The sequence below is a fragment of the Sorex araneus genome, chromosome 4, assembly GCF_027595985.1.
Source record: "Sorex araneus isolate mSorAra2 chromosome 4, mSorAra2.pri, whole genome shotgun sequence".
In the NCBI taxonomy this organism is placed as follows: domain Eukaryota; kingdom Metazoa; phylum Chordata; class Mammalia; order Eulipotyphla; family Soricidae; genus Sorex; species Sorex araneus.
In genome coordinates this window covers 135613563-135626064 of record NC_073305.1, presented here as the reverse complement: position 1 = coordinate 135626064, position 12502 = coordinate 135613563, and the positions used below count along the sequence as shown (strand labels likewise).

At 38.0% G+C, this 12502-nt stretch overlaps 1 protein-coding gene across 1 annotated transcript in view; it reads left to right on the top strand.

Moving 5' to 3' along the window:
* Positions 1-9069, top strand: part of AK9 (adenylate kinase 9) — a 145311-nt gene extending 136242 nt beyond the window's left edge. Inside the window, exons 33-38 of the mRNA XM_055136724.1 lie at positions 601-797; positions 3270-3439; positions 4159-4257; positions 6551-6653; positions 7916-8030; positions 8861-9069. Of these exons, the coding sequence (XP_054992699.1) occupies positions 601-797; positions 3270-3439; positions 4159-4257; positions 6551-6653; positions 7916-8030; positions 8861-9069 (893 nt within the window). The remainder of the gene's footprint in view (positions 1-600; positions 798-3269; positions 3440-4158; positions 4258-6550; positions 6654-7915; positions 8031-8860) is intronic.
* Positions 9070-12502: the final 3433 nt, after the last annotated feature.

Here is a 12502-nt window from a genome sequence, read left to right as displayed (position 1 = left end):
GTAAAATATGAACATATTTATCTTTTTTGTGACACTATGGTGGAGTTTACATGGCATGAACCATAGTTATACCCAGCAAAACACTGCTGTATGGCTTTGGTAATTCCTGGTATCAGAAGGTCCAAGCAACACTGCATCCCTAGGTCCTTGCATTGATCCACTAGCCCAATTGATCAAGAAAGATAGGGAGAAGCCCCTAGGTCTTCTGAGCACTGCTTAGAAAACCACCTTCCCGCCCCCACAGAGAAAAGAATCATGTAAATTTTATAAACATATATGAAAAGATGTCAAAGATCATAAGCAATAAAAGAAAATTGCAGAATAATAGTTATAGTACAGTGGCATAAATATATTGTGTGCAAAATAAAAAGAACTCAAATAGATGTATATGCAAAAAACCATCTGAAAAGAATATAGCTCAACAGTGATTAGATCTTAGGAGTAGTTCTGAATGAAGGAAAAAAACTTGTTTTTTATTCTATAGTCTGAAATATAATGTGCATGTGTTGTATTATGCTTATGTAATGTAAATAATTTTATATTTAAATAATTGTGTTTTCTATTAAAAAATGATAATAGTAAACCTTTTTTATTGCGTAGGAAAGGCTGCCCTCATTGACAAGTTATGCATCTCACCTCAAGAATTAATTTCTCGCCTGGGTGAATTTGAACAGTTCTGCCCTGTCAGTTTGGCTGATTTGGGTGAATTAGTTGATTGCTCTCTAACTGACTCACTGGAATTTGCCGCAGAGTTCAGAGGGCACTATTATAAAATGAGTTCTAGAGAAAACCTGAATGTAAGTTTGATCCTAACTCTTACATTTACTAGAAAAAAAAAAAGAATATTTGGCTTAGAACTGATCAACCTAAAGGGTTGTTACCTGCTAGAAAACATGAGATTTAGGCACCAGGAACCATGTGATTCCTGATTCACATGGTCTCTTGACCATATGACTTTGGTCCCTTGACTCAGGGACCAAATGGGCAATTCAGAGGTCAAGGGAAAAAAATAGAACTTATGACATTTTTTAGCCCAAAGAAGAAATTCAAGGTCAGAGACAGATCATTGGCCTGGCCCAGTGTAACAGGTAAGAAGACCCAAGAGTAATCCAAGGGCTGGGGAGATAGTACAGTGGACAGAATACAGACAGGATCTTTGCCTTGCACAAGGCCAACCTGGGTTCAATTTCTAGAGTCCTGTATAGTCCCCTGAGCCCTGCCAGGAGTGATTCCTAAGCACAGTGAGGAGTAATTCCTGAGCACAGCCATGTGTGCCCAACGAACAAACAAAAACAACAGAGACTTCCAACAACAGATCTAAATGTTAAAGATCAGGACTCAGCCCACAAGCGGACATCAACTGAATCATTGGAGGTTAAGCTTCAAGAGTCACTGTCACTGCCAGTGTCACTGTCATCCCGTTGCTCATCGATTTGTTCGAGTGGGCACCAGTAATGTCTCTCATCATGAGACTTATTGTTAACTGTTTTTGGCATATCGAATATGCCACGGGTAGCTTGCCAGGCTCTGCCATTCGGGTGCAATACTCTCGGTAGCTTGCCGGGCTCTCCAAGAGGGATGGAGGAATCGAACACGGGTCGGCCTAGTGAAAGAAGAAAAATAAAAATCAGTAGAAATGATGGGCTAGAGAGATAGCAAAGTGGGTAGGACACTTGCTTTGCATGTGGCTGGCCCAGATTTGATCCCCACACCCCATATGGTTCCCTGAACCCACCAGGAATTATTCCTGGGTAAGCTCTGAGCACCACCAGCTGTGGCCCCAAAACAAAACAAAACAAAACAGCAAAACTTAAACCTTTGCTTTATTTGTCTCCTGTGCTTTAGAAATATTCAGTGGGAATAAACTTAGCCTATCAATTAAATTTTTTAAATAGTAAAAACATAGTCTGTAACTAGGTTGGCTTTTTTTTAAGATGAGTGTGCTTCATCCATACTTTTTTAAAAAATTTTTTAATTTATTTTTTAATTTTTTATTAGTGAATCACCATGAGGTACAGTTACAGACTTACAAACTTTCATGCTTGCATTTCAGTCATACAATGATCGAGTACTAGGTTGGCTTTTTAGAGTCACATCTGAAACTTAATAATGCTTCAGTGCAACATTACTTCATCAAGAAATATTAAATGAAAATAAATGTTCTATCACTAAGATTCCCTGTGTAACTTAAAATTCTTCAAACATAATGCACAATGTTCTAATGTGACAGTGTCCATAATTTTGTTTTGCTTTCAAGAATTGTATTTTCTGTCACTTTACAAAAAGGGTTTTTCTTTTTTATCCTGCATATTTAAATAATAATAAAAAATTTCACAGTGAGCAGAGACATAAAGACTATGCATTGAGCTTGACCCTTTCACTTTACAGAACATTAACTGAAGATGGAGATGTTAGTTGGCCGCCTATGTGCACTCAGCTTATCTGTTGTGTGTGGTGGTGGTTTGGGGGCCACATCCAGTGGTGCTCAGGAGCTACTCCCAGTACATTGCTGAGGGTTACTCCCGGTGGACCGAACATTGCCAGATTTCAAACCCGGACCTCCCACATGGACTCTATCCCTATGAGCTATCTGGTACTGCTGATTTTCAGATAGAGTGTACACCCTGGGGTGTACATCTCGGGGTGTACACCCTGGGGTGCTTGGGGTTCTAGACATGAAGTACTAGAGTTAAAGCTCAGAGCCGCTAACATGACAGGCATGTGCTCTGCCTCCTGAGCCACATCCCTGATCATTCATATAATGTGACCCTAGAGGACAGGCAGGGGCAGGTGGCTGTGCCCTCTACAGCATCTGACATGTGATAGATCAGCATGTATGTTTATGTGTGAATGGATGAATGCCAAGAGAGGCTGTCACTGTGATCACTTAAGATACAAATCCAAGTACCTTTGGGGGCTGGAGTGAGAGCACAGCGGGTAGGGTGTTTGCCTTGCACGAGGCCGACCCGGGTTCGATTCCCAGCATCCCATATGGTCCCCTGAGCATGGTCAGGGGTAATTCCAGAGTGCAGAGCCAGGAGTGACCCCTGAACATCGCTGGGTGGGACCCAGAAAGAAAAAAAAAACATCCAAGTACCTTCCACTCAGGGAAGGAGAGTTTGTAGCACAGAAAGGCTCTCAAAAGGTTTTGAAAGTCCAACAGTTGCTTCTGTAAATATAGAAAGTCCCAAGAAAGCCTAAGAAGATTTTTCAGTTGGCGTGGAATTCCTGTTCTAAGTGCTCCTGCTATTATAATTCTTTTCTAATAGAAATTTTTGGAGAACCCAGAACTTTATGTGCCTCCATTAGCCCCTCATCCTCTCCCACCTGCCGACATGATCCCCAAGCAGCTGACGTTGTCAGAGCTGAAGAAGAGATTTCCAAAATGTGCAGAACTGCAGGGCTACTGTCCAGTGACCTACAAGGATGGAGAGCAAAGGCAAGTCCTTCCTGCCCTCAGTAAGCACAGGAGCACCAACATTCTCTGACCTTTTGGTCTAAAGTCACTATTGCTTTCTTGGAAAATGTTTCATTTCTGATGTATGCATGAAATTCTTGCTAACATTATTGTAAACCATGATAGAATAAACTGGGGGAAACTTTTTGAAAAAGAGTGAGCAGAGAGCTCATTCATGTTCAGTGAATGTTAGGATGACTTCGTTGTCATAGCTCCTTTTATTCCGTGCTCATTGCTTTTCAGGTACGGCTGTTAAGTCGCTTAACGTTATTGTTTTATTTATTTGTCTCAACAACCTGCAACTTATCTTTATCTTTTACTTCAGAAGACAGAACTTCCCAAAGCCTTGAGTTCAATGTAACACAAGTAATAGCTAAGCTAAAACCTAAGTCTGTCTGGTTCCAAACCTTTGTATCTTTTCATATAGCACCCAGGAAGACTCTCTGCTTACTCCATAACTGCAAACTCCATAACTACTTTACAATGCTCCAGCCTGTTGAATCAATTTTTAAAATATTTCGTTTGTGGAATGTTTTTATTTTCAAAGTTATTTTACTCAACTAAAGGAAAAGTATGACACCTTTTTAAAGGTTGTCTCTTTCTTGAGTTGCATAAGTAGCAAAATTAAACCTTTTTATTATTTTATTCACACATTTTATCATTTTATTTCAAGTCAACTATACAATTTTTTGATCTTTCAGATATGAAGCTCTGGTACCTGGTAATGTTAACTATGCTGTAGAGTATCGTGATCGTATATATATTTGTGAGACTAAGGAGAAACTCCAGAAATTTTTGAGGTGAGATCATTCACTGTCACACATATTTATTAAGAGTCATCTCTACTTAACAAACCAATCATGTATACACAAATACATATAAAAAGTACAGTCCTTAAACACAGCCCTGAAGATAAACAAGCTCATGTTTCTGCAGTCAAGGCTTGAGGCTCCAAGATAAGACAGACTGTAAGTACCTGAAAATAGGGTGAGATGGAGATAGGGTGAAACATTGCCAGGATTCTGTGGAAGTGCAGGTCCCAATTTGGACCAAAAATGTCTGTTGCAGTAAGTCCTGAATGAAGCGTGGGGGCTGGCTAGATGAAGGGAGTGAAAGGCCTACAAGTAACCTGGACCAGAGGATCCAAAAATTGCAAGAACTTTCCCAGCTTCAAATGTAATGGGGGGGGGGGGCGTGGGGGGGGAAAGGAAGCAAGGCGAAGATGGAGAGGTTAAATGAGGCCAGAGTGTGGAGGCTCATGTAAAATCCTTGTCATCATTTGTTTGGATTTAATTCAACAAGTGGTATGAAGAAGCTAAGTGGTGCTGAGTGTTACAATCCAGTTTGTGTTGAGAAGAAATCACCATTTAGTAATGAGAAAGGACTAGAGGCAGATAGAGCAGAGAGGCAAGAATAGCCCCATACAAAATACATAGCAAGTTTGAGACCAGTCAAGAAGAATAGCAGCCCTCAAAATGCCCAACACACAAATGTCAGAAGAGCTTGCAAGGGAGAGCAAAAACCCCAAAGAGATGAAAGAATCATCAAGAGAGGGAGAAGGAAGAGGAGGCAGAAATCTTATCTTGAAAAGCCCAGCCAATGGATTAAAATGAACTTGGAAATCAGGCAAGACAAAGATATGCTGAGCATGTCAGATTTTTGTTAGAACAGGTCATTGGTGATCTTGGCAAGAACAGTTTTGGTAGAGTAGGGTGAGTATTAGCCTTCTACAGAGTGCTGGAGAGTAGGTTCGAGACAAGATTAGGATCTTGTTGGCAATGTAGAGATTGTCACAGCTGCCAATAGAGACAGTGAAGCCCAAGAGACAAGTGTGCTGGCAGTGAAAGGATGGGAAGCAATGGGAAGGACTGCCAACCACACTTCATTGCCCCACTGAAGAGGGCAGCAGCAACACCCCTACTTCCAGACCGTTCTGGTTTTCACAAGAAGTTGGAAACTGAATCTCTCTTTAAATTTTTTTGTTTTAAATATCTGCGAATGATTCATTGGTTAAAATATTTTGTGGATTGAGTCACATCTGCAGATGGAATGTGTGCTGTGGTTGGTGACCATTAGTAAAACTCACTGCATGAAAATGTATGATTAAGAGAAAAAGGGGTCAGAGTGATAGAACAGAGGGTGGGGCTCTTGCCTTGCACACTCTGATCATGTTTGATCCTTAGATTCTCATGTTCCCCATTTTCGGACATGAAATGAAATCCCCCCCAGAAGTGATGAGTGATTTCTGAGTTCAGAGCCAGCATAGCTGGGTGTGGTCCTAAAACGAGAGAGAGAGAGAGAGAGACAGACAGACAGACAGACAGACAGACAGAGACAGAGAGTTGGAAAATAGGAATTAAGGAGTGAAGTTGTTTTTTCTTTTTATGAAACATGTTGACTCCTTAATACAGCTATGATGCTTGTTTACATGTAGATGCGGGAAGAATCCAATAAAAAGAGAAAAGCCAAATGATTGTGCACGAAGCCTGGGTTGGATCCTGGCGATCCATTTGTTACCCCAGCACCTCTATGGATACAAACCCTGAGCACAAAGCCTAGAGCAGCCCCTGAAGCATTCTGGGTGTCACCCAAAAGCAAATTTTAAAAAACGTACTTTTTTTTTGTATGTATGCGGGGGGAGGGGACAAAAGGAAGTTGTAATCCACTGCAGAACTGGTGAGAATAAATTTCTAGGTGTGACATAGGTCTATGATATTATATAGGTTTCAGGAGTACAGTAACAGTTACAGTTTGATATCTATAATAATAGTTCAACACACAAAATTTGACCTCCACCAAAAGTCTATGTCTGTCCACCAATTGACCCTTTGGACCCAATTTTCCCACTCTCATTGCTGCCCCTTTTGGTAATGACCATTTTGTTCTCAAAAAGAGGGGTTAGTGTGTGTGCATGTTGGTTTGTTTCTTCATTGGTTTAATGTCTCTTTAAGTTTTAATTTTACTTCTTTATATCTCAGTATCTAAAGATACTACATTGTTACCATATTTTCATTATTTCTTATTCTTCTGTCCAAACAATTTCTCTATGTCTATTATTTGTGAGCTTCCACCTAATGAATTTTGTGTTCTTAGGCTGCCAGAGAAATACTGGGATCAGACGCTTCCTAACAAACTTCCCCCTTTAAAGGAACCAATATCACTGACTAGTCTACCTTTGCCTGGATATTTGGAACAGGTTAGTTAGATTATTTTCTATGCATATGTACTAGAGAAAATCACTGATCTATGCAGACTTACTCAACCTATTTTTTTTTTTTTTTGCTTTTTGGGTCACACCCAGCGATGCTCAGGGGTTACTCCTGGCTTTGCACTCAGGAATTACTCCTCGCGGTGCTTGGGGGACCATATGGGATGCCGAGGATCGAACCCTCAACCTATTTTTTTATGACTGACTGCAAAAATAAAAAATGAGAAGCTCATGCTTTCGTAGCTAATTCCCAAATATCTACACTAAAGCGAAGGGAAATGTGGTTTGTTTGGTTCTTATTTTACACTTAAGTGTCTATAAAACTTATTGGGGGGGAGGGTCTTGTTGGCTTTTTGGGTCACACCCAGCGATGCTTCGGGGTTACTGCTGGCTCTGCACTCAGAAGCTCCGGGGGCCAAATGGATGTCAGGGACTGAACCTGGGTGGGCCACGTGCAAAGCAAACACCCTGCCTGCTGTACTATTGCTCTGGCCCCTATAAAACTTTATTAAGGCTGGAGAGACGGTAAAGATCAAGGCACTTGCTTGTCTGCAGCCAACCCTGGTTTGACTACTGACAATATACACAGTCCCCTGAGCATTGCCAGGAGTGCACTTTGAGCACAGAGACCTCAGTAAGCCCTGAGTACTATTGGGTGTGCCCCCAAAATGTTATTTTATTTTTTAAAACCAATTTTTAATTTTCTTTTCATAATCAAATGGATAGTTGATCCTTGAATAATCCAAGTTTGAATTGTATGTATCCACATGTACATGACTTTTTACCAACTTTTCCATCTCAGTTTATGTATTGTGAAGACAACAAGAGTAAGGTCTATTAGGGTGATCCACTTTATCTATTATTTTAGCAGCAATTTCTTTTCTCCAGCTCCTTTTTATTAGGAAGCTAGTGTATAATATATTTAACATGAAAAATATATGTTACTCCACTTTTTATGTTTTCAATAAGGCTTCTGGTAAAGGCTCTGAGCAGTTAATTTGGGGGGAGTTAAAAGCAATGTATGGTGACTTTTAAACTGAGAAGACAAGCTGAGGATCATGCCCCTAGCCCCAAAGTTATTCAAGAGTCAACTGAACTTTCTGTTTCTTTCCTACATGGTCATTTAGGAAATGGTATTTTAACCTTACCTTTAAAAATCCAAATGTAGTCTTTCATCTATTTGTCATTGCAAAAAAAAATGAATTAAACTCAATTATACACCCATAATTTAAATTATATCCTACTTACAGGGTGCTGCCTCTTCTCTAATTAAAGCATTGAATGCAGCAGGATGCTTAAAGCCCAAATACCCCTTCTTAAGTGTAAAAAGATCTGTGCTACTATATATAGCACTTCATCTAAAAGGTATGTCTTTTTAATATTTTACCATTTCAGAACTAATTTAATATTAGTTATATTAATACATACACTAGTTGCAATGTATGTAATCAACCAGACTGGACTGTGCAGCAAATGTTTTTGTTGTTTGGTTTTTTGGTGGGTTTTTTTGTTTGTTTTTTTTTTTTTTTTTTTTTTTTTGCTTTTTGGGTCACACCTGACAATGCACAGGGGTTATTCCTAGCTCTGCATTCAGGAGTCACTACTGGTCGTGCACAGGGGACCATATGGGATGCTGGGAATTAACAACCCAGGTTGGCTGCATGCAATGGCCTTGTGCAAGGCAAATGCCCTACCTGCTGTGCTATCACTCCAACCCATGCTTTAATAAAAATATAAACAGTGAATTTCTAGTTTTGAAAGAAGGAACTACAAATAATATAGTCAGCTCTCAATACTTCATCCCATAGAGAAAGGTATATAGAGGCAATTGCAAATAATTATAGACAAATCCTCAAGCCAGAGAGATAACACAAGGGTTAAAGCACTTGTCTTGCACACAATCAACCCTGGTTCGATCCCTGGCACCACAAATGTTCCCCTCAAGCATCACCAGAAGTGATCCCTGAGCAGATCCAGGAGTAAGCCCAAAGAACAGCCTCATGTGTCCAAAAAATCAATAACAAAAAACTTTAGTGATAAAATAAATCATATAGAATAGTCTCCAATTTTTATTCAGGGTGTGGGTGTCTTTTCAGCTATAGTGGTACACTTTAATCACACGCTATTCTCTTACTCTTTAATGATTCACTAACCTAAGAGAAAGCATTCACACTTCTGTGAAATTTTTTCTCTAGCCTTTAATCCCAAAGGTTCTGAATATTCAAGAAAAATATATAAAAAGAAGATGGAGCAGTTTGTGGAAAGATGTGAACTCATCACATACCTGAATTCCAAGATGACTAAAAATTACAAGGAGCCTGAATTTAGACCCATTGACTTTGATTTTAAGTTAGAGACCTTTATGTCTCTTAGAAATAGAGACCCTATTAATGATACAGCCTGAGGGTTTGCCCCCTGAATCCCAGTTCTTTAGGCAAAGGACATTGAAATTTAAATGCATTCTTCTATATTTCCTTTCCTGAGAGACAAAATCTAACCAGCCACCAGACTTCAGAGACCATACTCTACCAGCAAGGAAGAAGTCTTTTTTGTATGCGTGAGTCTTAGTGTGATTTTAAAGTCTATTGATCTGAAATTAGATGCTTAAGAAAAATTATTCCAAATAAAACTCATTTAGAATATTTAGGTAATGTATATGATAAGTCTATTGTTCCTTTTATTTTCTTATTTGTTTAAGACTTTCAGTAGAAAAATCCATATCTATAAAGAAAATCACTTGTCAAATGTTAGAAATCTTCAGTAAACAAGGTTGACATTGACAGAAATAAAGTGTAAATATTGGTAAAACTTTTCACATAGAGAGTTGTTTGTAAGCATCATAAATAAAGCCTGCTTTCTTACTTTCCAGGCAAAATAAATAAATTTTCAAATAACTAAATGGTTGCCTCTTTATTTTTTTAATTATTCAAACAAGTAGTCACGGACATTGGAATGTGAAATCACTTGGAATTTAAAAATTAAATATAGTCTTACATGACATTATCATAAAGTGTATGCTAGAAGAAAATTTACTAAGCTGAATTTGAATGAGATATTAAACTAATATCAATTTTCATAAACTGAATAAAAACTTTTAAATGTAAAATATTAACTCTTTAGAAAATAAAAAAATGTGACCATTAACTGTTTCCTTGGATAAATCTCAATTTCTCTGAGCCTTTGTCTCTAAAATGAACCAATTAGCTCTTTTCCCAGCTTTATTGAGATATAATTGATAAATAAAAATACATATTTAAATTACACAATAAGCTTTAATTGTATAATAATGTAATTATACAAAAGGGGTTTTGCAAATTGGGTCAAGGGATCTGTGTTTTGAAAGCAGAAGAACAGTATGTCTGTATCGAGAAATAAGGAGGCATTGAAATTTTAAATCTCACGGGAATTCCTTAAGTCCCCCTGTTGTTTGGAAATGGTGGTTGCGTTTAATTGTGTTTATCACTAGTGTCCAAATTACAATCTAAGGGGCTGGAACAATTGTACAGCAGGTAGGGCACTTTCCTTGCACACAGCTGACCTGGGTACAGTTTCTGGCACCTAATATGGTCCCTTGAGCTCCCCCTAGAAGTGATCCTTGAGGGCAGAGACAGTCGTAACCCTAAGCACTGCCAGGTGTTGTCCCAAAACAAAACAAATACAATTTAAGAATAGTATTTCCCCAAGTCCCCTCCCTTTTTTGTTATTAACATGACTACAGTTTCCTGGTTGGCTACATTACTCACATAAATGGGGGCGGGGGATGGGTAGCTTCCATACTATGCCTCTTAGCATTTATTTTAGGATATGATGTGAGCTGTAGATTCAAATTATTCAAAATTCAACATACTGGGTACTGCAGATTTAAAACATTTTTAGTTTTATTGTATATATTTTGTTCCATTTTTAATTTGTTTATTAAGAGTTTTTACCAATTAGAAGGATGAGTTCAAGTACAGAGAAGTAATAAGGTATATTTTACATATGAATACATTTATCTAATTGAGGTAGTCCTCCATTTCGTTTTGGGTAGGAAAATTCATTTTTTGCTTTTACAAATGGAGGCCTGAGTAGAGATATGTCTACAAAGTTTGAGGTCCCTTAATTATAAGTAGTTCTGGGGAGAATTATTAGAGTAGTAACATCTGAATTAAAGAGAAACTTTCAGAATCAAAGAAGATAAATTTAGAGAAACAAATACAAGTGGATCCTAACTAGAGGGTTAAAATACCAGGAATTAAATGCCTAAATTTCCCAATCCTGTTAGCCAATTGTGTTCCTATCTTCAAGTTTGCCTATATCTAATATGAACTCCATCAGTCTAGAGTAAAAGATAAAAACAGAAACAGACACCTGCTTCCCCTTCCCTGTGTGGAACAGATGTGAAGTAAGCATTACTTTAGTACCAAAGCTAGATAAACACCTTACAAATACAGGCCAATATCACTTGTTGAAATTGTGAAATTGCAAGATTTCTCAGTAAAGTATTATCAGATTTAACCCAACAAGTATTAAAAGAATTATTCACCACAACTGAGCTTATTGACTATGAGCTGATTCACCAGTAAATAATCAATGTAATCCATCACACTAGAAGGTTAAAAGAAGAAAAATCACAAGATTCTATCCAACAGATTAGAAAAAAAAGCACTTGACATGTATGACTGAGACTTAAACCTGAAATCTTTGTAACTTTCCACATGGTGATTCAATAAAATTAATTAAAAAATTAAAAAAAATAAAAAGCACTTGACAAAATTCAATGTCCATCCATTACAAAACCCTTCATGAACTCTGAATAAAGGAGACTTCCTTGACTTGGTAAAGCACATTTACAAAATCTACAATTTACATAACATTCAGTTGCAGAAAACTAGAAATTATTCCATTAAGATAAGAAAACAAGACAAGGAGATCTTGTGTCTCACCACTATTTTTTCACCACTTTGTTACCACTCTTTTTCAACTTCATACAGGAAGTTCTAGTTATTACAATGAAACAAAGTGTAAAGAAAGAGGTATGTTGATTGGGAAAAAATAAAACTACTTTTATTATAACTAGGATTGTTTACCTGTGATTTTTCAACCTTTCTGACCTAGGATCTGGCACAAGTACACTGACCTGTGATTGAAGAACCCTATTCTAGATAGTAAAATTGCAATCTCTCTAACCTGTTATGGAGTTTTGTATATATTTATGTGCACATTTTTATTGAGATATTCACTGATTTAATTATTTCATTTTAATCTCTGGAGGATTTTGAGAAGAGTGATCATAAATGATCTGAGTCGACTTTTACCTCACCTGAAACCAAGACCAAAAAGACATAGGTTCTCTCTCTCTCTCCCTCTCTCTCTCTCTCTCACTCCCTTTCTCCCTCCCTCCCTCCTTCCCTCACTTCCTCTCCCCATCTCCCTCTCCTTCCCTGCAAGCCAACAGGAAGATGATCTTCAGTACAATTCTTTCCAGCAGCTCTATTAACCCTTTGAGGGACCTGATTTCTGTGGAAAGTTCTCTATTCAAACCCTGTCTTTTATCTGCTGTTAGAATCATGTTCTAAAACCCAAACCTCCAGGTTCTGCTTATTAAGGACCTCTGAGATTTTCCTGGATCCAAGTTAGTCAACTATACTGATTTTAATTCTATCAGATTTTAATTCTGTCACAGATTCCCAAATATATGACCACTTAACCTTTGACAAAGGAGCAAGAAATGTGAAGTGGAATAAGGAAAGCTTCTTCAACAAGTGGTGCTGGGAAAACTGGATAACTACCTGCAAAAAAAATGAACTCTGACCTCTGTCTAATGCTAGGCACAAAAGTCAGATCGAAGTGGATTA